General features: G+C 41.0%; 1 protein-coding gene across 1 annotated transcript; it reads right to left on the bottom strand.

Annotated features, from left to right (window-relative positions):
- Window positions 1-75: 75 nt before the first annotated feature.
- Window positions 76-7,826, bottom strand: UBE2B (ubiquitin conjugating enzyme E2 B). Its single transcript, XM_068205739.1, has 6 exons — window positions 7,695-7,826; window positions 4,519-4,599; window positions 3,776-3,801; window positions 2,650-2,739; window positions 1,385-1,473; window positions 76-646 (listed from the first exon to the last, which is right to left on the bottom strand). Exons 1-6 carry the CDS (start codon window positions 7,736-7,738, stop codon window positions 518-520), a joined length of 459 nt encoding a protein of 152 aa, XP_068061840.1. The 5' UTR covers window positions 7,739-7,826; the 3' UTR covers window positions 76-517.
- Between the last annotated feature and the right edge of the window lie 20,010 nt (window positions 7,827-27,836).

Here is a 27,836-nt window from a genome sequence, read left to right as displayed (position 1 = left end):
CTGTTTGTAAAGTGCAGGGTATCAACAGCATGGACAAAAAAATGAGCCCTTGGAAAAGATAGAGTGAGAGCAGAATGTCTTGCACTAAGGTTATGTATTTAACAGTTTTACATGAAATATTCATATATAAAAACGTTTTTAAGTGCTTTTCTCCAATTTAAAAATCTAAAGAATTCAAAAATAAGGCATTCAATATTTGAAAAAGTACAGATTTACAAAATGTGTATATTCTGTCATGAAAACTCCACACCAACATTATACACTTGGAAAAAAAATACAAACAGGATATATTACAAATTTATGTAGCAATAACTTAGTTCTTACCATGCAATAAAAAGGACATTAATTGAGATACACAAGCTTTTAGCTTTCCCTAAACTGGAGGGTTTAATTTTGTTTGCAAATGAGTTTTTATGCAAATTCATAGAACTGTGGCACTTGAAATTTCTGGTAGCCTTTCTATTGAGAGTTAAATTGTACATAATGATTATGAGGATGGAGAGTAACACAGCAGCTGTTACGAATCATTCCAACTTTGTTCGACAATAGCTGAAACTCTTTTCTCATATTCACGTTTGTTCTCCTGGTAAAGTTGTGCTGCCTGACTGTTTGCTGGACTGTTTGGATTGGGTTCATCAAGCAGAGACTGGAAAAAGGGGAAAACATAATGTGAGACAAACCAACACATGTAAATCAAGAAAAAAATCAACTTACTTTCAAATGTGTTTCAGAGGCAGACACAACTCAGAACAGCCCAGTTAAGAAACCTAGTTAAACGCATGGTTAGGCACCCCTAATTATATTACTGACCCTCAAATTACACCCTGCCTAAGCATCAGTGCTGCACACACTTGTAGCTTCACAAACCAGAGACAGTTTGTGCTAGTCAGCACTATGGAGCTAACTGACTATTTGGTAATTACATTATACTGTCATTCAGAACCAAAGAGGGGCTAAGATGTCTCCTACAAAAACATCACTATTGAAAAATTAGAACAATTACACAGAAGCAAAGGAATTGTGCATTTCCACTGTGCTAGGCCATTTTTACTTATTCCAAGTAGTGTGTTTCAGCAATATTGTCCCTTTGAGGGCTTCACAGTAAAGTTAAATGTTTCAAACACGAGGCAAATTTCTGCATCTGAAATGAAAACAAACCAGACACTGCTTTCCTGTGCAAAAATATACAACGGCAGTTTTGTATCTCAGAATTAGCAATTACGTAGCATCTTTGTTTTTATTTGATCTAAAAATACTGCTTATCTCATAAGGATTTGAAGCACCCCTTGATACAGATACCTGGCTATCCTCATCACTGAGCTGTGAATTCTGGAATAGAGACCGACAGTAACATAATTATTTGGTAAAACAGATGCAAAGTTACCTGAATAGAAGTTAAAATAGACGAAACATCGTATGTTGGACTCCAGCGATTCTGAAGAATATCTAAACATATGCTGCCATCTGCATACACTGTAAATACAAGACAGGTATCACTTAGAAACTCTCAGATTTATGGCACTGTTCAGGGCAGTTTTTGTTCCCATTCAGTCTGTTCTTAGATTAATGCTTTAGGAAAGAGGACAGCAGTTTGTCTCACCATCATCTGTGGCTTGACACATACTTTGAAGATTTATTACTGAAATTAACAGAACACCTAAGAGGGAAAGAAGGAAAGTCTGGAGATCATGGCATTAGCACAGGAACGGGCAGACTTGGTGTCCTGCTCCTCCAGTGCGACTGACCCACACTGTCACAGCAGAGAGGCCTCCCAGAGAGCAGCAAGGCCTCCACTGCAGGACTGGAAGCACTCACACCCTCACTCCACCCCACTGTCACACACTCTACACTCACTATGAGAGGCACCAAGGCAGACAGCAGAAAATATGGAAAAGTGCCTGAAATCCTTCTTCTGTCTGGATACCTCTCAGTCTTATGGAGTTCACATGAACCTCAGACTTACTGCTCAAACTTCTACACCCTTGTCTTCCAGCTTGTTCCCAACAAATTACAGACCTTGTGGCAGAGACAAACTGGCCTGCACAGTATGTGAGGCATCATTTCTACAGAGGAGCAGCAGGCAGGTTCTTTTCTGCGCTCAGCAAAACCTATCAGTGCTGGGGGAGGCAGCACAGTGCACTCTCATAGCTGCCCTCATCAATGAGATGGGGTCAGACACCTCCTCTACGACTGAGCATCCTCATTTTCTTCCCGGTGCTAGTCCTGGCAGGCACAGAGCACCAGATGAAAGCAGGGACTCGGGTGAAACCTCACCTGGCAGGAATAATTAACACTTGGCCCCATCAGTTCCTGCAGCTCATGCTGTGGCTGCACAGACACAGCTGCTGTTAAATGGAAGGGGGCAGGAATCTGCAGCCAGAACTGCCTCTTTAAACCAACCTAAGTGCAGCTGCTGCTGAAAATACTCACAGGCTTTGCTACTGAGGCTACATATTGATTAGTAAGAGGTAGATAGCTGCTTCTTAATAGCATCATAACTCTCAATTTTTCATCAAGCAGTTGCTGTCCTAGACATCTACTTAGGAGATGGCAGTGAAGAGAGATTAAGCATTCTGGAGCTTCAGAGAATGCATGACCACACTGTAATATTTAATGAGTATTATAGCTAAATAAAGATGGTTTACTCACCATTTGGATGGAACATTTTTGATAAAAACCTAACAGTTGGAGGCTTATTTGGATATTCTTCAGAAAATTCTATTACTAGTTTAAAAGTACCTGTCCAAACAAAGATAAATACAATCAGATAACTAACAACAAAAGACCACATCCAGGAACATAGACAATTAATTAATTAATGTGCTCCATGAACAGTATTTCTCCTCACCATTATCTAAAAGAGTAACAGTGAATCTGATTGCTTTTCACATATTTCAAGTGATAATGGAACTATGGAACTACTGCTTAGAGAAATAAACCCAGCAGTAGTGGTTGGGTAGGAGCTTGGAGACTCACTGCATACATGGCAAAGGCAGCCTTATCCAACATTATCCCACTTTTCCATGACCCAGGTGTGCTGGGTCCATGGACTTGGGTGACTTTAAGGCGTTTCATTAAGAAGGCATTGTGATGCCAGCAAAGAAACACTGGAATTTCATAATCAGCAATCTCAGTCTTTGGAGCTCACAACTGATTCACTGAAAACCTCTGTTATGGATCAGTGAATAATTTACTGTAATTCCTCCAACCCAACACAGAGAAAATCCCATCTGCTGCCAATTACTGCAATAATACTATAATTATTAAACTCATTATTCCTCATATGCCTAAGGGAGGGTCATTACACACTAGCTTTCATGTTTATGTACTAATTTGGGATTCCCTCAACCTCACCGAGTCCTATATTGAGAACACCTAAAGGTTTTTCACCTGTTCTTCATTAGGAGAATAGTGATGAATCAAACATGCCAAAAGATGAAACGAGAAAAGCTCTTGTTGAGCTCAGCTAAAGAGATGTGCAAACATACTTGGCAGTGTCAGTCCAATAAGCCCTTCTAAAAGCTCTTGTGGGCATGTATGAAAAAGCCTTGATAGAAGCATTGCTTCGTAGCTTTCTAACCAACCATGAGCCAGTGTGATGAGACACTGCTTAGATCAAGATACATATTTTTATAGCCAACAAGCCTCATGGCTTCACTTACTTGGTTTGTTTCAAATTATACACAAATAACATCTATTATTTTTCAAAAGCAGAACAATGTTAGTACTGCCAACATTTATTAAAATGACAAAGGATATAAAATTAGCAACTTACCATCTTCAAAAGGTGTTCCTTCTGGCCTGAAAGGTTTTAAAAAGAAACTCCAGTTAAAAGTGATCATTACCTACTTCCACACAGGCACAATAAATGTATATCTTCTTTCTCATCCTCTCCAAGATACAGACAGAAGCAGTAATTTAAATCACTAGAGAAGCATCCATAGGTAATCTCTGAGAGCTGTGTTGTATGTAAGACACGTCCCATAGACACCTTCTGTTTGGGATATCTACTTTATCATCCTCCCAAACAATACATATGCCTTTAAGTGACTAGATTGGAACAAATGAGCAAATTATTAGCAAGCACACTTCAGTTTTAGGAAAGGATACTGTCACCTCCTCTTCCACAGGATACATAATGTAACTTCCCAGACAGATCCTGTACCTTGTCCTACTAGGATTCATTTCAATCACCAATACATCTGGATTTAATGGCTGAGAACATGTGGCACTTAGGTACTTTAAAGAGGAATTCTGCTTTTTCCTAACACAGTATAATTTATTATTAAGCCACATGCAAGCTTTATTCAACAACAAAGCTCAACAAATTAAAAATTTAATTTTTTTCCTTCCTAACCATTCCCCGTTATCTCTGAAAAGAGATTTTACCGTAACACTTGGCCATTTTTAAAAGTTTACTGACTTTACATACATGAAACAAAAGAATAACTAAAAACAAACATCAGGTTGTCATATTTAGCCCTCTAATATCGAATTTCATAATAATCAAAAACTTACCCAAATATAACTGCATTCCATTGCATTATGTTATTCTCAGATGGTGCACCACTGACACCCACAGGAGGGTCTTCTTGCAATCTAAGAATTACATAGAATCACAAGTCATATATATGAAATACTTCCACCTGCAGATATAGTTTACCAGTAATATCCACATTTTATAAATATTTTCTCATTCCAGATCAGAGAATACATAAAGCATTACATGCAGACTATCAACACTCTGAAAGACAGACCTACAAGGCAACGCTCATCAAAGATTTTCTCATGTTTTACACTGAGACACAAGGGCACAAGAGGTCTGATTAAGTGTTCAGGGAGCAAAGGATTAACTGTAAGAATAACTTATAGCACCATGGACAGCTGGGATTTATGGTGCTACACTGTGAACTATGAGAGAGCAATTGCTGCCGGCTGCCACAGTGAAGAGGAGAAGAAGCTGCAGCCACAACCAAGAGCTGAAATCCAGGCAGTGACACACAAACACAGAGCACTCTTGCTGGGACTCAAGGCAAGGGGCCGTCCGTGGAGCTTTTCCTGCATACCCAGATCCATGTATGACAAGTGGCTAAATTTGGTATAAGCCTATTTTGACTGACAAGCTGATTGCTTCAAAAGGGAGCAAAGGGGAAACCTGTGTGCTGCTACTCCCTCTTACCAGTCCCACAAATGTGTTTATCTCTAAAGCAATTACGGGAACATGTGAAATTATTTTTAGTTCCTTAATCCTTGGACTAGGGAAAAGCATGTTACCTACTGAAAGCCTCACAAACAGAAATAAGTACTGCAGCCAAAGGGCAGGATCCAAATGACCCCCTCTGTCTATCACTGATCCATATGAAGGATCACAAGACCCTGATGAATGTACACCAGCAGGCCCAATCAATCCACCTGCTCAAAGCCCCTCGGTGACAGCTCCTACTCCCCTCACCTGTTTTGCCTCCAGAGTTATGCAAGAATAAGGAAAATGCAGTGACTGCCCTTGTGTCACAAACAACTCTTGAGTGTTACCATGAGGTTTGATAATATCACAGCACACTTATAAACAAGTCCCTACAAAAAGCTCTGTAGACCAAGGGACAAATTCTAAGTAAATGCCATATGCAAAAGCAGATTTATTGAGAGCTGTCAGCAGCACAGCCAGGCAATCCTCCCTGCACTTGCACTGCCTCAGCCTGGGGTAACACCATGTGCTGTCCAAGGATGCTGAGCAGTGGTGCTGGCTCAGAGCCCCTTTAAATTCTGTGTTTACATCTCTGCTCTATGAGCACACACAGTCCAGACAGCTGAGTACCAACAGCATAAACCACCTACTATTTTGGTCAGGGAAAGCAGGAACAGGACTTCTTCCTACATGACAGCCAGGCTGCAGGCCAGCAGCAGCGCCTGAGCATCAGCCTGACAAATGCATCTGGGAGATGACTCTGGTTTTCACATCAACTTCAAAGCACATGTGCACCCTACTTGTCACAGAGTCTAAATGCAGAAAGGATCTGGCAAGGACAGCAAATAGGACTAATCCTGAAAGTCCTAAACAGCAGGAAAAATGTGGTTTTAGTATTCCCTTTTTACCAGCAAGGTAAATATATAACCTTTTATTTGTTTATTCAAACAAATTAGAGGAGGTGGTAATAAATCTGCTGAACTCTTCTCTCTTGACTGCTCCTGACAATCACAGTATGCAAAAGCAGTTTATATTTATTGAAGTGAATCAGAGTTCACAACACACTGTCTGTTCTCTCAGTATGAAGTACAATTAACATAAGAAACAAATACAAAACTTGCAGCACAAAAGAGCAGAGAAAAACAAAGACTGACATGAAAAAGTTACATAAATTTTGGAATATCAAGGTTGCTATATATATGACTAATAGATTTTATTTACATTGTCTACTTGGTTATATTTCTCCACTTTAGAAGCTTTAGAGTCTTTTCTCCAGCCTTAACTTCAAAATTATTAAACCTGTCCTTGTAGGAATTTAAAGGCATAAAACCCACATCTGATTGCAATCTTGAAAAACTGAGGTAGTCAGCCTGAAAAAAAAAAATCACTGGTTCATCTGTGTAACCAACTACAATAAAAAGTCTGAATATCCTGTTTTGATTTGAACAGGAATCAAGCAACACCCACTTAACAAACACTAACACTCACACAACAGCAGGGGAGGGCTCCACTTCCCAAAAACCTCCTACCGCTTCTAGATTCAGGAATCAGGCTGTGGTCGCTACTGCTTTACGTGCAGCCACGTAAAGCAACTACAATACACGTCAAGTGTTTACTGATGTGCTTCAGGGCCTGGTATAACATAGCTATGCTAAAAAAAGAGCCCCTATCAAAGCTGACTCACCTCCAACTACTCCTGAGTGACCCAGTCTGGAGAACCCTCACTGTACATCTTACAAGGAAACCTCCCACCCTTTTCCACACTCTGTTCTAAGTATGTTTACGTGCCAGACTGGAAATCATTTATTCCAGAGTCAGTGGTTCAGTCATTAACATTTTAAACACTGCAACTAATAACTGCTCCTTTAGCAGTTCGCATATATTACACAAGATTCTTCATGACTGCAAACTTTAAACACATGATTGTGCATAAAAACATTAAAGGTCATTTGGGTTCTTATTACACACGAACGAAGCGTTCGCCAATTCCTGGCGCTTCGTTTCCAGGTGCCTATCACAACGAACTTCTTTTCAAAGAGACCCTCCGACCCAACAAGCCTGGAACACTTCTGAACTCCGCCTGAGCTATTCCCAAGCCGGAGCCTGCGGGGAGCGGCCGCGCTCGGCGGGGTGCGGGCCGGGCGGCACGGGCCGTGCCAGCCGAGCCGAGCCGAGCCGGGCCGGGCCGAGCCGGGCCCGGTCCGGCAGCGCCCGCGTCCCCCCGCCAGCCCGGCGCCCCTGACCCCGCGGCCGCTCCCGGGCCGCCCTGCTTCGCAGCCACCGCTCCAACTTCTATCCTCAGACGCCCCCAGCCGTCGGCGCCCGGGCGAGGCGGCTCGAACAAAGCCGGCGCTGCCCGGCGGGACCCCGCGCTCCCCCGGCGGTGCCCCCGCTCCCCCCGGCACCGCCGCTGCCCGCGGGGCGCGCCCCTGCCCGGGGGGGGGGCTCGGTACCGGCCCCGGGCCCGGCACAAAGGCGCGGGGCAGCGGTGGGTCCGGGCCCCGCTCACCTCTTGAAGTCGCGCATCAGGCGGCGGCGCGCCGGGGTGGACATGGCGGAGCCGCGGCGCCGCCTCCCGCCCGCGCTCGCTGCGCCCGCACAAACAACCCGCAATGGCGGCGCCGCGCGCGGGGCGGGGCCGGCGCCGGCCGCACCACTGCGCCAGCGGGGGGGGGACGGGACCGGACCGCACCATCGCGCCGCGCGGGGGGGCGGGGACGCGGGTGCGCGCGGCTCCGCGCTCGGCGGAGTTTGGGGAGAGGCACCGGGAAATGGCCCGGGAAAGGGAGAGCCGGGACTGCCCGGACAGGGACCGGGAGAGAGCCGGGACTGCCGGGACAGGGACCGGGACTGCCGGGACAGGGACCGGGACAGGGACCGGGAAAGGGAGAGCCGGGACAGGGACCGGGACAGGGACCGGGACAGGGACCGGGACAGGGTCCGGGAAAGGGAGAGCCGGGACAGGGACAGGGACAGGGTCCGGGAAAGGGAGAGCCGGGACAGGGTCCGGGACTGCCGGGACAGGGACCGGGACAGCTGGGACAGGGACCGGGACAGGGACCGGAGAGAGCCGGGAGTGCCGGGACAGGGACCGGGACAGGGACCGGAGAGAGCCGGGAGTGCCGGGACAGGGACCGGGACAGGGACCGGAGAGAGCCGGGAGTGCCGGGACAGGGACCGGGACAGGGACCGGAGAGAGCCGGGACTGCCGGGACAGGGACCGGAGAGAGCCGGGAGTGCCGCGCCCCGGCGTTGCCGCACGCCGGGCCCGGCCGGACAAGCAGCAGCGCTGCCCGGCGCTCTGGGAGCGTTTCAGCCTGCGCGGGCTCGGGTGCGGTTTTCTCCTTGCCAGACACACCAGCTCACTGTGATTTAGCTGAACTGCGAAGTACAGAAACAATAACTTGTGGTCAGACTACATGGTTGTACATTTAGATTCTTACTTCTATGCTGTGTATTCAGCTCACTCCCCCTATTTGCAATAACTGGATGTTTTAAAAATTTAGTTCTTATCAAATTTTAATTAGGAATAATGGTCCATTTTGCCATATAGCTCCCTCAGCATCTCTCGAAATTCCCTCTAAATGCAGACTGATGTCCTGGCTCTCGGCCCTTTTTAAAAATCCCATTACTCCAACAGACAGAGCAGGTCTCTTTGAAGTCGTGACCCAGTTCTTGCGAGCAGTCTTGGAAATTATCCCTGAACTTGGATTTGTGTGGTTACATGTGCCTCCCTGCCTTTCTTTCAGATGATTTTTAAGGAGGTCAAAACATCATGGGACTCATAATGAAATGACAGAAATAAACACTGTCTGCATCCCCTGCCCATTCCCTTTGCCTCCAGCCATCCAGGTGGTGGAACAGCATCAGGGTTTACCAGCACAAAGCTCAGTACTGCTTTTTCACCAAGTTAGTGCCAGCCCTGCTGCAGCAGCACCACTGACGGGGTTATTTAGAAGAGGAATTTGTATTTCACACGGGGTGGGATTTAACTCTGCAAAGATTTACTCAGACCACTTTAATCCAATGTCCCACCTTAGTGAAAATAGTCAGATGGCAAAAGTGAGGAATTCACACAAAGCCTGGTACTGCAGGGGAGCAAGCTTTTCCAAAAGGCTTGATAAGAAACTGTAATACCCCAGCCACTAAAACAGTATTCCCCACACTAGTGAGGAATGGTTCCTGGCACGCAATCCCCTCCTCTGGACTCCCCTCCTCCTCCCACCACACACGTTCCATTTTTCATTCCACTGCTGCTCCTTTACCTTTATCCAGCTTTTATTTCGCTCCTGTTAACTTGGAAGGCAGAAAGCGATCTGTGAAAACCAATGCAAGCTTGGACCTGCACACATAATGAAGGTCACTTAACAACATGAATTAATTCAGTATTAGCAGGCACTGCTTCAAAGCCCAGACAGGGCATCCCCTGTGCCCAGGGCAGCTCTCTGCCCTTTGAAGCCCAAGTCACCCTCAGCCTGCGCAGGGAAATAAACAAAAACAGAACACCAGCACAAGCTGGAGTTGAATCTGAAATACTTTGCTGTTTCCACATGGCTTGGGAACTTTTTCAGCAATGTCTCATCAGGGACAATATTTCTTCTCCTCTGACACCACCAGGGAACAGTGTATTGATGTTATCTAATGGAATATTTTAACCCTACCTGGCAGTAACATGTATAGCTGGTAGTTTTAATAATAAATTGAAAGCTTTTTTTTTCTTCTCTGAAGTAGTAGGTGCAATTTTTGTTCTGTTGATTGCATGGCACATATATGTTTTAAAATTAATATTTCCCAAGCTACTTTAAAAAAAATCAGTCCCAACTAACAATAAAACATAGGTTCTGGCCTTGCAAAGGTGGTTTAATATCTCTCAAAATGAAATCTGCACTAAATATCCACTTTAGATTTGTATCTGGTGATAATTATTTGCAGTACTTCCTTGCTTAATGAACTTAAATGCATCGCTGCCATTATAATGTCACTATGGGCATTTTAGTTCAAATGCTTTCAATTCATCACGTATTTGTAACACACTGACTTCCAGAGATGAGTGGAAACAACAATTTCAACACTAACTTTGTCATTTGGTTCCTGGAGAGGTTTTTTTCTGTGCAGCCATTAAAGCTATCCACTGTAACAGTGCTTCAAACACTTGGAAAAAAAAAAATCCTTACAGTCTGTGGTCTAGAACAGAAAGTAATGTGTTCCTTCCTGAATAATACTGGGATGGATATAACAACTTCCCAATCAGAAAGCTGTTTCAAGTTCAATTTTTATTTCTATTTTTTTAAATGCCATTTGATAGGGCATTTTTATAATTTTAAAAAGTATTTTAAATATTTTAATATATTTGGGTTATATTTTTATTATTTTTATGTTTTTAAATAGCATTCATATTTTTATATTAAAAAAAAATTTACAGCACATTCTATATTAATCTTGAGTAAGTACTAGATTCTTGTGCAGCATTTCACAAACCCAAACAATTTCTAAGGTGACTTTGACCCATCACGAGAGGATGTGTGTGAGCTGGGTGAGTTCCTGCTGTCCTGCCTGGGCGCTGCTGGGGCTGCTTCCATCCCGGAGCTCTTGCATGTCCTCAGCCCCAGCCAGCCCTGGGACAGGGACAGCAGAGCTGGCTGGAGGCTTCTCCCATGTGAAAACCGCCAGTCGCTTGTTTAAAAAAATTAAAGTTTAATAGTAATAAAATAGTTATAAAGAACAGTAATAAAAATTAGAGCAATGAGAATTTGGACAATCAGAGTTAGGACAATATAGGACAATAAAAAGCAAAGAATTACGGATGTCCGGATGCTTTCCTCAAGAAAGCATGGCTTGCTAACAAAGGATTAACCCTGAAAAGCAATAGCCGGTTGCATATTCATATATCTCATACATGATGCAAATATTCCTTTCAAACTAGGAATTTTTCTGTCAGCTTCTCCCCTCATCTTATAAATCAATCCTTTTGGCTCTGGGGTGTCTGGAAGAAGTCTGTATGGTCCGATAAAGAGGCAATAAATCTTGTCTTAGGATTTTTATTTTGTCTTGTTGCTGTTATTTCTACGTGAAGAATTCTTGCTTATCTTATCCATTCCTTGTGCTGGTCACAAAAAGGCATCTTACCTCACACAGCTTCTATTTTAATATTATGCTATACCTAAAACTATATTTACCACACTACTTAAAAAGGATTAATACAGTACTACAAAATAACTTTCCAGCATAACACATACAGTATTCAATTTAATATTTGCGAAGAGCCTGTCATTTAATCTGCATTTTTCACATCCCAGCTCTGCCGTTCGGGGCCATCCTTGGAGCTCGCCCTGTGCCCGAGCCTCCCCAGGGCCTGTTGCCAGCTCTGGCTGCATCACCGGGCTCCGGTTCCTCGCCGCGGAGCCCAGCGCGCGTTGGCCGCGGCAGGGGCGGTGTGTTTGCTGCCGTGCCATCCCCAAACACCGCCGGCATCATCCGCAAGCATTTCCTCGCAAAGATATTTCAGCATGCGAGGGGAGACTTCCCCTAAAAGCTCAGTTTGAGTTCAGACCTCTGCCTGTGAAAAGTCCACAAGAATTTCGGTCTGGACGTGGGTCAGGTGGGGTTTTCTCCTTGCCGGACACACCAGCTCACTGTGACTTAACTGAACTCCTGCCAAGTACAGAAACAATAACTTGTGGTCAGATTACAAGGTTATAAATTTAGCTTCTTATTTGGATCCTTACTTCTATACGTTATATCCATCCCATTTCCACTCTTTGCAGTAACTGGATGTTTTAAAAATTTAGTTCTTATCAATTTTTAATTAGGGATAATGGCACATTTTGCCATATGGGTTCCTCAGCTTCCCTCGAAGTTCCCTCTAAACACGGACTGATGTCCTGGCTCTTGGTGGCACTAAGGAGACCTGGCACCAGTGAGAGTGTAGCCCTCAATTAAAAAACAAGTGTGGGGGGGTGTAATTAAAATAACATACTTTTATATCGAGATAAAAACAGCTTTGTAGTTACCCTAAAACTGCTTCAAATTATCAGCAGCTAGTAATGTAAAAATTAAATGGTCAATGGATCTCAGTGTGGAAAAGTATATTTTTACTGATTCTTTTAATATAGGAGTTCTTATCTATGATTTATTAGTTTAAATAAAACACATTCAAGAGGATATTTTTAAGCTGATGAAAGGAGCTGCTCCTTTCTTTGCTGTATTCCTGGTGCTGCCGTATTGGTTCAGAGCCTAAAGATGCACCATGAAAAATAATGTGGTAAATGTGTTTGAATATTAGAGGAAGGCCGAGGGAGCAGAAACAGACTTTTAGCATGTTTTCAAATTAATGACAGTCTTTAGTTAAGCAAATTGCAGTTTTTGTTATCAGCCTTTTAGAGGAAGTCTCTATGAACTGAAATAAAAAACCATGGTAGAAAGTGTTTTTTTTTTTTCTTTTATCAACAATGATTTAATCACAAAAATGTTGTTAACTTGATTCATATATTTAAGCAGAAAGAAAAGACTTCACTTAGTATTTGAATTTATCAATCATACAGTTCTAGATGATCTCCAGTGTTATTTCCATGGATTGGATAACTAAGTGCTTAAAAATACCTTTTCCAGTTAGAACAAGCAATTGAGTACCTTCACAACAATCATGAAAGAGCTCATTGAAAGATTAATCATAAATAAAATGTTATTGCTTCTAGAGCACACCTTTTCTTTACTGTTGTTATTTGTCATACAGATATCAAATGTGTTAATTTTTTTATTAAGACCAAGGATTAGTTTTGTGGTTTAAGGTTTAACTGGTATGAAATTACCTGCACAATTGGAACATTGGACTAGATGATTGAAGGAGAACTTGGGTAGCAGCAATGCTGCTCCAGAGATTTTGGACCCTTCTCTGAAATTCAGAAGAGCCAAAAATATTCAGTACTTTGCATTCCTACCTCATCCTTCTCCTTCACTCTGTCTTCTGTCTTTTAATCACTTCTGGTTTGTCCTGCTGCTGATGGGTTGGGTACTGTGCCGAAATCTGTACTGTGCTGTGCCAAAATCCTGCTCTCTTTTGCTCATCACCTACATTAGGAGTTGCTAATTGCAGTAGGATCAGGACATTGACGACTTTGGGAAATGAGGGCACTCTGTGCCTCAGAGTCAGTTCTGATGTAGCAGGAGGATTTTTTCAGCCCATGCTTTCATGCCTTGAGTACTTTTAAGACAAACAGAATCTGCTTCTTATTAAAATGTATTGTTTGGTTTTGTGTTTTTTTTTTTTTTTCCTTTTTATTTTTTCCCCTTCCTTTGTTATACACCATGATTTAATCTGAGAATATTTTGTTAACACAAAGTGGGAATTACTAAACTTTCTGATTTAGGTTTTGCTTAAGCATGAGCTGCCCCTGGTGATGTTTACACAGATTATGTGCTTACACAATGGTACAGGGCTCCTTAACTGATTTCAAGAGACCCTACACATAAAAATATATATGTGTAGGGCTTTTTGGAGGGGGATGGCACCTCTAATTCAACTCTGTAGAAAAAGCAGTTTCCTGCACATGAACTTCTGGATACAGTGCTACATTAGCAAAAGAAAAATAATCATATAAAAGCTAAATTAAATGGTGACATGTAATGTGCCTACATTTAAGGTCAGTGTTGCCATTATGTTCTGGTTCCAGATTCAGTCAAAGCAGTGTAAAGATTATTTTTAAAAATAGCACTGTTATTATATAAACCAAACAGCAGAGTTGTTTTATAAACCTGTAGAAGATGGTAATCTATGTTATTCCCAGGTAACCTGCGCCTGTTTGCCCTGCAGATGGTTTTCCATATTGTCCATATCAAAAATTTCCATCATTCCATGCTAGCACTGAGCCCCTGGATGATCAGTGGCAAGGGCTGTCTACGGAGCAATGCAAGAGAAAAAGCTGGAAAAGTGAGGAAGCAATGTGGAACTTTGGGGAGATAGAACACATGGTTAACTACGTGGTAACTTGGAAGTTTTTCCAAGTGTGTACTAAATTCCCACTAAAGACTTAATTCTGCATAAAATTCTGTTATTGTCCACCTACTATTATGAAATTCTGTAGAGGTTTGGAATTGTGGAGAGGAGAGAGAACTCCTGTGCTAAGTCATGGTCTCACTCATTCTTTAGACATTGATTATTATTAGTAGTAGTAGTAACAATTACAACAACAGTACCCTGCAGCAGTTATTCTGGCAGTGCTGAGCTATAAACATGGAGGTAAATAACAAGCCAGGTTAATTCCCTTAGTCTCAAACCTCAGACAGAGTTTACAGAGCAGAATGAGTCAGCGGGAAGGATTCTTCTCTGAGAGGAAGCACAGGGAGGAGCACAGCAGTGTTGGATATTTGGATTCATTTCAGTTTTGAAGACAGTAGGCTTTTTGATGAGAGATTTGGAATGTATTTTACCAATCCCCACATGGATACAAAAAGAGATTACGGTATACAATCTTTAAATCTCTTTTAACCAGCTGATTTATTGTCTGTTCGTAATGTCTTATTTGTCAAGCAGCTAGATACTTCCAAAAAACACTTGGAGGTTTTTATGGAGAGCAGGATTTTCAGGGATAGTACTTCCTGAAATTCAGGATACTAAAATACGCAAGGAAAATATTTCCCCAACTCACTGCTTTACTTGAAATCCTATTTCCTATTAGAAATCCTGTTTCCTATTATAAATCCCATTCAGTTACAGTCTGTTGCCCCAAAGTCATATGGGGAGTTCACAGGGTTTAATTGGGTTGTCCACACAGGAAGAATTTGGCATAACAGAAATTGCTAATTAGAGAAGTTGGAATTTTCAGAAATGCCAAGGAGATTCATAAGTGTAAGTGCCAGTCCACAGTTTTCTAAGTATTTCAGTTAACTTAAATTCACTGATGTTATAATTAACTATATTCACTGAGATGCAGTTGCAGGCACTAATGGTTTAAAAAAAAATTGTTGTGTTCAGACACTGAAGTTTTTTTCCCCTGATGTCAGTGGGAATGGGAATGGATTTAAATTTTGCCATTTCCATTAAGCAAAATCAAAAATCCAATAGGCAATTTCCTGCCATAAAAAGATCTAAGAGAACAGATGGAGGAAGAATAATCTAATTGAGATGCATTTTCTTTTTTATTAACTTGCTCTATTTCATTTTTAAGAGCATACGTAAAATGTCTTCTTCCACAAAGATAGCTTGTTCATTAAGTCTTAGAATAAATGACAAGCAAAAAGCTTTTTTACAAATCCAGAATGCTCGTGGTGATAGCAGACATTTTTAATAACTGATTTAACACCATGAAAACTCAAACAAAAAGGATGAAGCCCTCAGCTGAAGACAGCCCAGTGAAGCTTTCACCACCAGCAGACTCATCTGACTCATTCTTTCTATTGCAATAGAAAATGCAGTTGCTGCAGAGGAATGAAGGATCTCATTCATTTCTAGGGGACAGGGATAAGGAAAGACCAGAGGCCAAGTTTTCCTCCCACAGCTCAATTACAGCAGGAGTTACTCCTTCTCTCTCTCCTTCTGTCCTTCCAAATCTCTGATAGCTGTAGTGGGACGTGTTAAAATCTCCAGAGTCATTGATTTTTTGATGATGGATTGGCTTAGTGTTACAGACACATTTTCAGAAGGTATTAAGTTAAAACAACTAAGATTAACACTTAAAATTAAATGGAGCTTTGGAGAGAAGGGAAAGAAATTTATCCATTAGGCTATTTAGATTCCCCAGAATTCTTTGTAACCCTTCAAAATCCTTCACAGACATTTTAGAGCTTTCAGGAGGCTTAATTTTATTTTCTCTTAGTATGCTTATTTGGGTTTCCTTTCTTTTCCATGTAAGATGAATACCACAGAGACAGCATAAAGGGATTATAAAGTACACCCTTCAGAAGTGGCCAGCACCATCCAGCTGTGGTAGCTGGAAGCTAAATAGAAATGGAGGGAGGGAGAATGTTCTTTCAGAATGAGGACATGATGCAGGAAGTTGGTTTCTTCCTCCAGCTTTAGAGGGGTATTAGGCCATCCATTTCAGACATTTGATTTATTTGTTTATGTTGGAAGCATCTGTTTTTCATCCAAACAGCCAAGGAAGAGAAGCAGAGATTCTCAGAAAATGCTTTATGTGACTCAAATTAGGCAATAATTAAACTATTTAATCAGATGTTCCAAACTGTTTATGGAAGATAGGGATCCTACCTTTCTCACATGGTCCCTGTAGTTTAAGAAGCTCTAGACTGACCTAAAGCTGGGCAATATCCCTCAGGTATGCAGAAGAGGAATGTATGGAGGTGGATAAGGTAAAATCAGCTCTGGAAACACTCCTGGCAGGGAGTCTGAACCCACCTGAGCTGGGCTGAAAACTCATTGTATCCTCTGACACACTCAGAGAAGATCTTGCACGTTGGAGGAAGAATCTGTAGTCAGAGACGTTGCATTTTCCTGGCTGCCCAGTTCTTATGAGTCTAATTTCCTACTCCATGCTGAAAAACTGCATGACTCTAAGAACTTCAGGCACTGTTCATGAGTGTGAATCACATCACAGAAACATAAAGGGTAGGGCAGCACATGTAAATGCAATTTGGAAATAAAGATACAAGGACTAGCTAAAGAGAGGTGAAACAGCCTCAGCTTCCTGACAGTCCATTCATAACCTCTATCTAGCAAATTAGAAGAGTATTTTGAGACATTCCTCAGCCAGCAGAGTTCTCCTAGAGGGAATAATTTCTCCAGTATAATTTAGATAAAACTCTGGGGCCCTTACCTACCCTAGAACTAGGAGCTAAAATAATAACTCACCTTCCACCCACCCACTGTACCTATTCAAAATGATGAGCCAAAAACTGTGAACTAGGTTACACAGCAACAGAATAAGGCACAGACATCCCAGATGTTACTGAAGTAGGTGCAATGACAAAATATATATGAGATAATTTAAGTAGAGAACCAACACTGAATAGCACTAGATGAGAAGACTCTTAATAAACTGATGATATTAATTTATGGATTATCTAATGATATGAACAGATATCAACCCATAACTATGTAGACATTGGTAAACTTCTTCTGTAGAACAAATTGTCCTTGGTTTGTGTGTGGGTGTGCCATAAAGGAGGAATACTCAGGGGAGCCCCAGAATGACCCAAAAGATCCCCCAAAGTCTGTATTTCCCAGAAGTTCTATAAAATCTTTCACAAAACATTGATTATATGTTCTCTTACACAAGTGTAGACTCAAAGACAGTGGCTAAGTCTTTACCTTTCTGAGCCTGATCCTCAAAAGGCATAACTGTATCATGGAAAAGCACTAGATTTGGCCTTTTGCAGAGTGAAGAATTACACAGTGGACAGTGAAAAAACCCATTTTGTTGCCACCAGACGGAGGGTGAGTAAAGCAAACTCTCCAGTCGAATAGCAGATACCATACAATCATCTTTTAATATATAAAGAAGCACCAACAGATTGTTGGAGCTTAGTAAACGTAATTTCTACTTTTTAGCTTGTTTCATGCTTGGCTTGGCCACAAAGAGGTTTTTACAAGAACCTCTAGACAGCTCTCGGTGTAACACTATTGTTGTTGACTATTTTCTATATACAACTACATAACAACTATATCAGCTATATAACAACTAGAGATGTTGACTGTTATAAACGCCAATCACTTGGTTTTTAAAATTTTAAAAGTTTAATAATAATAAAATGGTTATAAAAATAGTAATACAATTAGAGTAATGAAAATTTAGAGTTAGGACAATTACAAGACAATAAAAAGCAAAGAATTACGGATGTCCGGATGCTCTCGGGCACTTAAGCCCGATAAGCATGCCTTGTGAACAAAGGAATAATCTTTAAAAGCAGTAGCCTGTTGCATATTCATACATCTCATACATGATGCATAAATTCCTTGCAAATTAAGAACTTTTCTGGTTTTTGTCAACTTCTTCCCCTTAATCCTGGTGGTTCCATAAGGACGGAGAGAAGGTGGAAGAATGTTTGTCTTTTCCGATAAGGAGGCAGTAATTCTTTATGGGCCCCCTTCATTGTCATCTCTGTGTGAAGAGTTTCTTCATTATCTCATCTCTTGCTTGAGTTAGTAAAAAAACCCCCACATACATAGGTTCTATTTTAACTACAAAACTACATATACCATACTATTAAAATGTTAAAACAGCACTTCTAATCAATATACCATAATACATATAGTATTCAATTTAATATTTGCGAAAAGCCAATCATAAAATATGCATTTTTCACATTGACCATTTTCCTGACACCGTGAGAGGGCATGTGACACGGCACCAAGCATTGCTACGGAGTGACATTCCCCTAAAACCTGCCGGGCTTCAGCCGCGCTGTGCCGAGCCCGCCAAGCCGGCAGGTGTGGCTGTGGAGCCTTGCGAAAGGCAGGGATCGCTTCCAGCCGCCCCGAGGCTGCGGAGCGACGGCAGCGCCGCCTCCCTTCCAGCCAGTCCCGCAGCCCCTGGCGAATCCCAGGGGAGCTGGAAACACCCGTGTGTTTCTCCACGTCTTTTACACATTCATAGCGTCGGGATTTTTGCTGCAAAGGAAAAGTTTTGGTTGTGTCCTTTGCTAGCAAGCTCCATTTCTAATGCACACAATTCCTTGCAACTACTCATGAGGGATTTGGCTCTCCGAGTTGTTTAATGGCAGATTTACTTTAGATGCTGGCATATGGTTTAAGAGAAAATGTTATTTAATGCAGCTTAAAAAAATCACCATTTGCTATCAGATTCTTACTAGACCTGAAAGCCAACTTCTCACTAGAAACAAAATCAAATTCTCCTCCAAAGCACAGAGTAACAGCAGAGATGTAGAACTGCTGAAAGATGGGAAATGCTGATTTTAATGCCTCTCAGAATGGTGCAGGATTTGGGAAGGTGAGAACTGTTCTTCTTAAAATATTTATTACTGCATAAAATGGTTGTTTTAATTACAACCTACTGGTGTTTTTAAACAACAGCATGAAAAACATCTTCACTTGTTAAAGGACCTTCCAGGTAGGGATATGAGACATCCTTTAGGGGGCTGTGCATTGTTATGGAATATTGCTCTTGCAGATGATCCTCTGCTGTTTTATTCCAGATATGTTAAGAAAATTCTGGACTGAGGGTTCCAGCTGATGTTTTGTCATTGTTTCCAAAAATAAAAGAAAGCAAATGAAGGTTGTATGAAAGCAGTTGAGATTGTGGAGTCAGCAGTTGCTGAGCTGACTTAACTTGGAATAACAGCCACTGAAAAAAACCAACAAAACTTGGCTCATAGAAATTTCCTGAACTGGAACAGTCAACAGGATTATTTTTAGTTCAGGTTTTAATGTTTTATTATTTAAAGGGAAAACAGTTGCCAGATGAAAAACATTCTGTATAGTTTGAACAAAAGGTATTTTCTTACATGCTAATCTTTAAACAACAAATTTTTACAGAGTATGGTTTCCCAACTACGTCTCTTACTGAAGTGTTCCAGTTGCAGCATCATTAACAAAAATAAAGCTATTGTGAAAAAGTGAGACAGGACATTTTAGCCAAAAACTAGTTTTGGTGTAGTTTTATAGTGAGGTGAGGACATGCTTGAGTTAGGGGTCCGGCATTGCCCAGGAAACCTCTTCACTCCTAAGCACTGATGATGAGCTGTAGTTTGGTGAGCAGGGTGACAGGCATGAGCAATCAAAAATATTTATTTAATATTTTTGTTGCTAAATAGCTGATATTTAAATATGAACAGTGAAATTACCTATTTAGACTCCATAGTCTAATTTTGTATCTGTTTATTCTGTATAATTAGGGGGCAGATTTAGCTTTGGCTGTAGCCTTTTACTCCAACAACTAAACACATTTCATTTGCAAGTGCTCTGAAACTGTATTTCAAAATTATTTCAAAACAAATATTTGGTACAGCTTGATCAATGTTTCTCTTGGCAGCAGCTCTGCCTGCTGCAGCCCAAAGTCACGTTGTTTCTCCCCAGTCCCACATCTTTCCCTAAGCTGTGCTGGCGTAATTGCATGTGGGGTCATGTGGTGAACCCGGTCAAGGACCTGATCTGGATTAAAATAACCTGACCAAAGATGGGTATTTGGAGCTTGGATCCTTTTCCTGCAAGAAATCTCATGGAGATGCTGTGGCACCACTGAGACTGTGGCCTGGGGAGGGACACAGTGAAAAGAGGGGCAGCTTCACCCAGCACATGGAACCACAGCCTTGGCTTTTCAAACTGAAATCCCAACAATTACTTTGGCCTGTTCAGTGTCTAAAGAAAAAAAAAAAAAAGAAAACAAAAAGTAATTGCATAGCTATGATTAATTAGTCTTGTTTTAATTGCGTTTCTCCAAATGTCCATGCCTAAAATAACTGAGTGCACCATGAATTAATGGCATGCTACAGGGATCAGTACACACAGAAAACACATGAGGAATTGGCACAATAATGTAAGAGTAGGGAAAGCATGCAAACATGCATTTCTGGGAGGAAGATCTGCTTGGACAACATAAATTGCAAAAAAAACAAAAAAGCTAACAGAAAATCAGTAGGTATTTTATAGTTCTCCTCATGTTTCCTGTTACCAGCCCTGAGTTATGGTGCACCTGGAGCAAGAGCAGCAGTTACACATTAACAGCCGAGTCACCACAGCATGACCCAAGATTGTAACTGAGCACAAGTTACCTGCAGAGGCAGTAAAAGAAACTGGAACTAGGAAAATATTTAGTGCAGCTGAGTTAAACTGCTGTTCCACATGCTTATCTGAAACTGGAAGGAGTTTGGTTGTACTGAAAATGTGTTACTGAGACTCTATGTGTTGTAGGGGCTCTCTTGTTCATCCTGTATTTTTGAGGGAAAGCAGTTTCTGTTTGACCATGATGTTATCTGGTATCACGAGGTGTCTGTAAAGTATTTAAAGAATCTTGCTGAGCACCAAAGCTCATGCAATAAGGAAACTGGAAGAGTTAATGAGTTTTGAAGTCTAGAAGTCTTTGTTTATCACAGGAGTTAGGATGCAAATTCCAGTTCCTCTTGCATTCAATTTCCCTATTTATTGTCACATATTTAAAATTTTTCATTTGCTTTCCCCTGTTGCATTTTCCAGGTGGTCACTGATATTGCTAGGAAAAAAAAAGTACAAGCAACCTAAGCTGGATTAAAAAAACTATGAAAAATCTGTAATGTTAAAAAAATTAACAGGGTTAAAAATAAAGAGCCCTGTTGTTATGTTTAAGTTTAAAACAAATACTTATTTTATTTTGTGACTTTAAAACACAATAACTACTTAAATTCAGCCATTACAATATAAAATTTTGAAATATTAACAGTCTTGCAGGTTTCATGGCAACTAAAAGTCACACCATCAAAATGAGGACAATTTTGGTGCCTCTTAATTTCTTCCTCTTTCTTCTTGCGTTGTTGATTAAACTTAAGCACTAGGATAGTGCTACCTTTCCTCTTTGCTCCCTGCCTTGTGATTTGCTTCCAGCTGTTAATATTTGTGAAGTGTATATCCTGCACGTGGCTTGAATTTACCAACACCAGGCTAGTACAGCCCCATGGCCTGTGCTCAGATAGTGGGAGAATTAGAGGAGATTACATCCAGATTTAGATGCTAGGTTATTTTTAAATGCTCTTCCTCTCCTAATGCATTTTCCTGTATAATCCTATCTAAAAATTTATTTTGAGGGCCTGGGGTAAGTAGGGAACTGGGGGCTTAATGTCACCAAATCCAGAAAAAGCTTCCATGGGCTTGGGGTCAGAGTTAGAGCTCAGAAAAACAGATTTCATTCACTAGATCTCAGCTCAGAAGAAGGAAGAACATACCTTAAAGATCCCAAAAAGAAAAACAGTTTCTATGAGACTGAAAAAAAAAAGTGAAAGCGAGGCTGAGCTAGCAAATCCTCCAAAAATAAATAATAACATATTTTCCATTTTAAATGACCAGCTGGATCTGATGCCAACCTAACTGTCTGAATCATGTTCCTTCCTTGTTGTGCTGCTGGCTGAGATGGTTTGGGGTAAATAATCTCATTGCTGAACACTGATTCCTCACTTGTGAAGTGGTATTGACTTTACAAAGCCCACTGAGAACTACTGATGGAAAATGCCATTCTAGAGTTGGCAATAAAATATGATGCTTTTCATACAAAATACCAGTATCTAAATTATTTTAGAAATGTTCTCATTGTGTTCAGATCTAAGCAATTATCAGGTTTTAGAAGGGTGGTGAGAGAAGACCAGATAATCAGCTAATCTCTGCTGTTAAACACTTTGGCCCTGGGAAATTAGAAGCTCTTTCCTGTATGCTGTATGCCTCCCAGCACTCTGCAGAGTTAGCAAATAGGACACCATGGAAAGAGGAAATCCTAACACAAGCAGGAACCACTTTGCTGGAAGAAAACTGAGGGGGAGTAAAGGGTCTTTTGTGAGTAAGGTGGAAATAACTACCCAATACAGAAATATCTGCTGCACTAAGTGATTCTGTGAAGGCATGTCCAGGTCAGAGTCACCCATGGGCTGTGCAAGAGGCTTTAGCACAGTCACACCCACCATGCAGCTCTGGGAGTTCTGCTCTTTGCCACAAGTTTCTATCTATTTGGGTTTCATTATTTTCTGCAGAGGAGCTGATAATAAAATTATTAAGTATTTTATTGAGTGTAGGGGTAAATGTTTAAGAAAGAGATCACAGTTGCTTGACTGCAGAAGTGTATTTTCCAAGTGAAAAACCTGATTTTCAGTGAATGTGTCAGGCAAAGAGCACCTTACCTTACCTGCACCAAGCATTATTTTGGAGGGTTTCTAACATTTCCTTTTCTAGTTGGTTTGGGGTGTTACAGACAGATCCAACAGGGAAAAAGCTGCACCAGCTGTTGGGAAGAAAATAGTTATTTTCCTTTGTAAGTTTTTTAGGCTCATTGATTAATTCTGTCCTTTGTTCTGCTGTACAGGGAGCTTATGCAGGCTGTGATGAGACAAAATTACATCAGATATACAAGCATCCTCTCAAAATTCAGAACTCGTGTCTCCCCTGGAGTCCCTTGAATACAGCTGCTATTTATCTCATGGAATGTGCTCTGCTGCAGTTTGAAGAGCGCCAAAGCGATGCCAAAGTAGAGACTGCTCACTAAAACCATGGGTTAGCTTAAATGATGTGAATATTTCTCCAAACCAGAAGTCCTTTTCAAGGGGAGGAAGGATGAGGTTAAAGTAGGGAAGTGAGAAAGAGCCAGAGCAAGAGCCATTCCTCAACTGAGAGCTACAGAAGTATAGGGAAGAAAAGGAAAGCAGGGAAAAGGGAGAGACACATCTCATCCAGCGGTAGGCGAAGATTTGAGCACCACGTATCAGGTTCCCTGGCGAAGCCTGCTGCCATTTAAAGCAATGCTCTGCTTTATTCTGAGGGAGGTGAGGTGTGCTCTGTTCTGAAGCCATTAACCATGTGTTTTTCATTTCCTTACACCAGGCAGAGAAGCTTCAATACATTCAGTAGTTGAATACTGAAAATTTTAAAACCTGAGATCTTGGTGACGGATAAATGTACAGTTAATAAACATAATATTCTTTCAAGGCCTAGGGGCAAATGCAGCATTACTGAAGACGGAAACAATTTGGTTGATATCTCTGGAGCTGAACACACTTATGCCAGAATGAAACATAAATGCTCATATAATCCCTTGTGACCTCTCAATTATTCCCACGCAGCCTAACAGTGATTTCACAGATCACACTGCTGGGAAATGTAATTTAAACTTTCTGTGCTATGTGTGCTCATCCCTTTAACTTCCTTACTCAGTAGTCACCAAGGCAAGTTAATCTGTAGGATATTTTACTTGGAGTTAAGGGTTGCAGCAGAGACACTTGAGCCCATTGTGAGCCTTTGTGTTCTTTCTAGTACTATTTTCCCTGATGATTTCATCCCTATCCTAGTGACTGATTATCAGAGGAGTCGCCTTTGTATGCAGGAGACAATGTATTGATTGCTAGCCATGGTGAGCTGAGTGGGAGACGGGTATTATGTATCTACAGCTGGAGCTTGCTGAGTAAAGAATCACTAGCACAAGACATTTGCTATAGCTTTCCATAGATAAAAAAAAACATTTCAGGAATAAAATAGAAATTTCCTTAAGTGTAGCTAGCACAAGTTTCACTCAAACATTTACAGTTAAGTATAAATATTTTATGAGATTTAGGGAAATCTAGCAGTGTTGCATTGTTTATATGCACCACTGCTGCATATGAAATTCATTCATCTACTTTTGGATTTTCTTTTTCTGTGTTAACTGTAGAAATTAAAACCCCCTCCTGTTTCAACAGAAATAAGGAAGTTTGTTCTCTGAACTTTTGAAATTGTTTATTATCTCCTGGGTAGCATCTTGATTCCTGGAACTGGCAAGATATTCACTGCTTTTTACCAGTATCAATGTTTGGTTTGGATTGTCTGCCCTAAATCTTCTTCTTGTCCTTCTTCTTCTTGTCTACCCTAAATCTTGTCAAACCCAGCCCCTCTTGTTACACCATTCTTAATACTAGACCAGCTGGCTTGTGCTTCTTGGTACATGCTCTTTTTTAAAACTCATTTTTAAACTCACTCAGACAGATTATATTGCTCCCCTTTGCTGCCACAAAAAATCCACAGGTGAACAGCCACAAAAAGGTTCAATGTAGAGTGGCATGTGAAATGTACTGGCATGAAGGAACACCCTTTTCTAGCTGGATTGGTCATATGATTGGTATTTGGCAGAGAGTCATAGCATGACTCAGTGAAATCTTTTCAACAGTGAAGCTGCTCATATAGTAAACATTCCCAAGCACTAGACTGTAGAGTTTTATTTCACTCAAGTAAAATCCCATTATATTAAATTATAACATGGAGACATTTCTCTGCATTAAATTAATGGATACAGCTCTTCAAGTTCTCTCCATCTGTTCTACCCTTTAATTACAAAACCAAAAAAGCACAATTCATAATCCCATTACAAAAAAGGAAAGCAGAAGGGATTTGAATGCACAGGAACTACCAGAATTTGCTACATACCTGGTCTCACTTCAGAATAAGCTGTACTTTGCTGGTAGCACCCCTACTTTAAAAATATATATTAGTAGTTTCAGATGGATACATTCAGTCACTCCCTCACCTAGAAATCTTATTGTCCAGTCTGTGGTTCTGACATCTCACACAGAGCTACTTTTCAGATTAAGTGAAATTACCTTTGTGTCTGCAAGACACGGAACACTGCAGAATCTCCTGAGATAAGTGAAAAGCCATGTTACACATACCCTCCATCGGTATTTTTTTGGAGAGGCTACCCTCTCTACAAGGAATGTAGATGTATATGTAGATGTATATATGTGTATATATACTTCTTCTGGATTACATGTATAAAGCATTACCATTAAAACAGATGAACAAAAGGCAAGTATTTGCATTCAGTAACACTGCCCAGAAGCTTTTCCACAGACATAATAATGAATTTGTTTTCCTAATATGAATTTTCTCTTTAAGAGACCTTATACTTTGAAGAAAGAGTATTTCAGTTTAGAAAATCTGCTCATGTAACTAGCAAAATTAATAGTAGGTGTAACACTTCACAGAAGAGAAAGTGGGAGTTGAAATGGCCTTGAAGATCTTTTAACAGACATAAGAGACATCCTCTCCTGTCTCCTGATCTGTTCACCAGCCCATGGTGCCTCCTGCTATACTGGTTTCATAGTACAGAGTGAGAACAAGAGTTATTTTCTTTAACACAGAAGTGCAATAAATAGTGCCATAAAACCAGAAGAACTTGTTTTGGAAGAAGTCAGCCCTATCTCAAGGCTACTGTAGTGTACACACCTATATTGTGGAAATTCTTTCACTTGGTATATTAATTACACATGAGTTTCTTGGTAGATTTTGGTACATTTCCTGACTGTCTTCATTTAGACGCTGTCAAAAAATAGAGCTGTATTTTTGATAGTAAATTTGAATCAGAATTAAACTTGCTGGGCAGTGCCCCACAGCATGAGCCTAGTGCTCCTGTGCTGGGGAGCCTCCCTTATGAAGCTGGAAACTCCCTCTCATTCTGCACAGCTGAGATCAATCACTGCTGTGACAGGCCCTGATTGCCTCTCACTCATCCAGTCCTGATACAGATGCAGTCACTGTTGAATTGAAAAATTATAATTGCTCAAGTTAATGACAGTTTCCTGAAACCAGTTCTTCTCTCTAATAATACACCTGATAACATTATTTAACTATGGAGCAATTATTCATCCAGTGAAAACAACAGTCATAACTTCATTGATCTTTTCAGTTTGTAACCTGAGGAGGCAAACCACACTGGTTAAGTGTACAAATTAACATTATGCATGTGCTAGACATGGACACCTGAGAGTAAATCTCTGCATGCCCCAGCAGCAGGGTTAATACTGGCTCCTGCCTTGGAGTACAGCGAGACTGAGCTCTGGATGCCCTCAGTGCCAGGGAGGGACTCAGATGGTTACTCAGCTCAAGCTGAGTGTACACTCGGGCAGTGCAAATGCAGCTTTTAACCTGCAAACTTTTAGGATTGGTTGTTTTGGGCATCCAACAGCCAGGTGTGAGTGGCACCTGCATGACAAACCTGCAGTTCAATATGTGGCGATGGGGCTAGCAGGAAATGTTCCTTTGCCAGTGAAAGAGCTCAGCAGTGGTAACTGATGCTACAATACATTACTAAGGATGTCAGGTGCTCCCTCAGTAAGTTCCCAGTGCCAGCTGAAACGCCAAGAATCTTGGCACTACCATCTAGTGAGATTAATGTGTCACTTTTCATTTCTCATTCTTTTGCCAAATATGAGATTTTTATTAGTGAAATTTATAACAGTGTATTTTTTATTTTTCCATTATATTTATCTTATGCAGAACTCCAGGGAGAAAAAAAAAACAGTTTAAAATTACATTTTCAGAGCTCATGAGGTGTTGCAGATCATTTGGCTGATCCAATTCAGTGAGGCTGAAAAGAGGGAAGAAAGGAAGTTATGGACAGGAAAAGGGATAGAGGAGAACAACAGTAATCAGGAAGAATAAATGCTAGCTTTGATGTGAAAAGGATGTTGATCAAGGAGGGAGGTTACAGCATGCAATGAAACAGAAGATGAAAAAATAAAATGTATTGTTCAAATAGAAAAAAATCAGGTTTTGTTGTTATTGTGATCACATGGAGAGCAGGGGAGCTGGTCACAGCTGAAGGGAGGTATCTAATATTCTCAGGATTGATCACTACCTCTTCCCAACATTTTTCATCCTTCCCAAGTCACATATGTTTGATTGATATGATGAAGAAAGGTGAGGAAAGGTGTCACAGCTCATGGCTGGAGGGATAAATGGTTTTAGCTACTAAAAATGGAGACAGTACTTTCTAAATGAACACAGTGTTGCTAATGTTACTAATGAGAAAACTCAGGTTTATCAAGTTGGGGAAGCTCAGGTTTATCAAGGGCAGTTCTATCCACCTGGAGTTATTATCTTTCTTAGTAATTTACCATTGTTATTACATTTTACATGTTTATATATTTACTATTATTACACTCACAAATTATTTGGACTGTTATTGAGTTGGAATGACCAGCAATTTCTGCTTAGGCAATTTACCTAAGGATGCTTGTGGCTGATAACACAGGACTTCCAAAG

Source organism: Anomalospiza imberbis, chromosome 15 (genome assembly GCF_031753505.1).
Source record: "Anomalospiza imberbis isolate Cuckoo-Finch-1a 21T00152 chromosome 15, ASM3175350v1, whole genome shotgun sequence".
Lineage (NCBI taxonomy): Eukaryota > Metazoa > Chordata > Aves > Passeriformes > Viduidae > Anomalospiza > Anomalospiza imberbis.
Note: the sequence above shows the minus strand (reverse complement) of the source record. Positions and strands in the feature narration are given on the sequence as shown.

What these genes read in the sequence shown, in the direction of transcription:
- UBE2B (XM_068205739.1), bottom strand. Translation starts at nt 7,738, where the DNA reads ATGTCCACCCCGGCGCGCCGCCGCCTGATGCGCGACTTCAAGAG. An exon ending in CTGATGCGCGACTTCAAGAG is followed by an intron (nt 4,600 to 7,694) that starts GTGAGCGGGGCC and finishes TGTAATTCTTAG; the next exon opens with ATTGCAAGAAGACCCTCCTG. An exon ending in TGGAATGCAGTTATATTTGG is followed by an intron (nt 3,802 to 4,518) that starts GTAAGTTTTTGA and finishes AAAACCTTTCAG; the next exon opens with GCCAGAAGGAACACCTTTTG.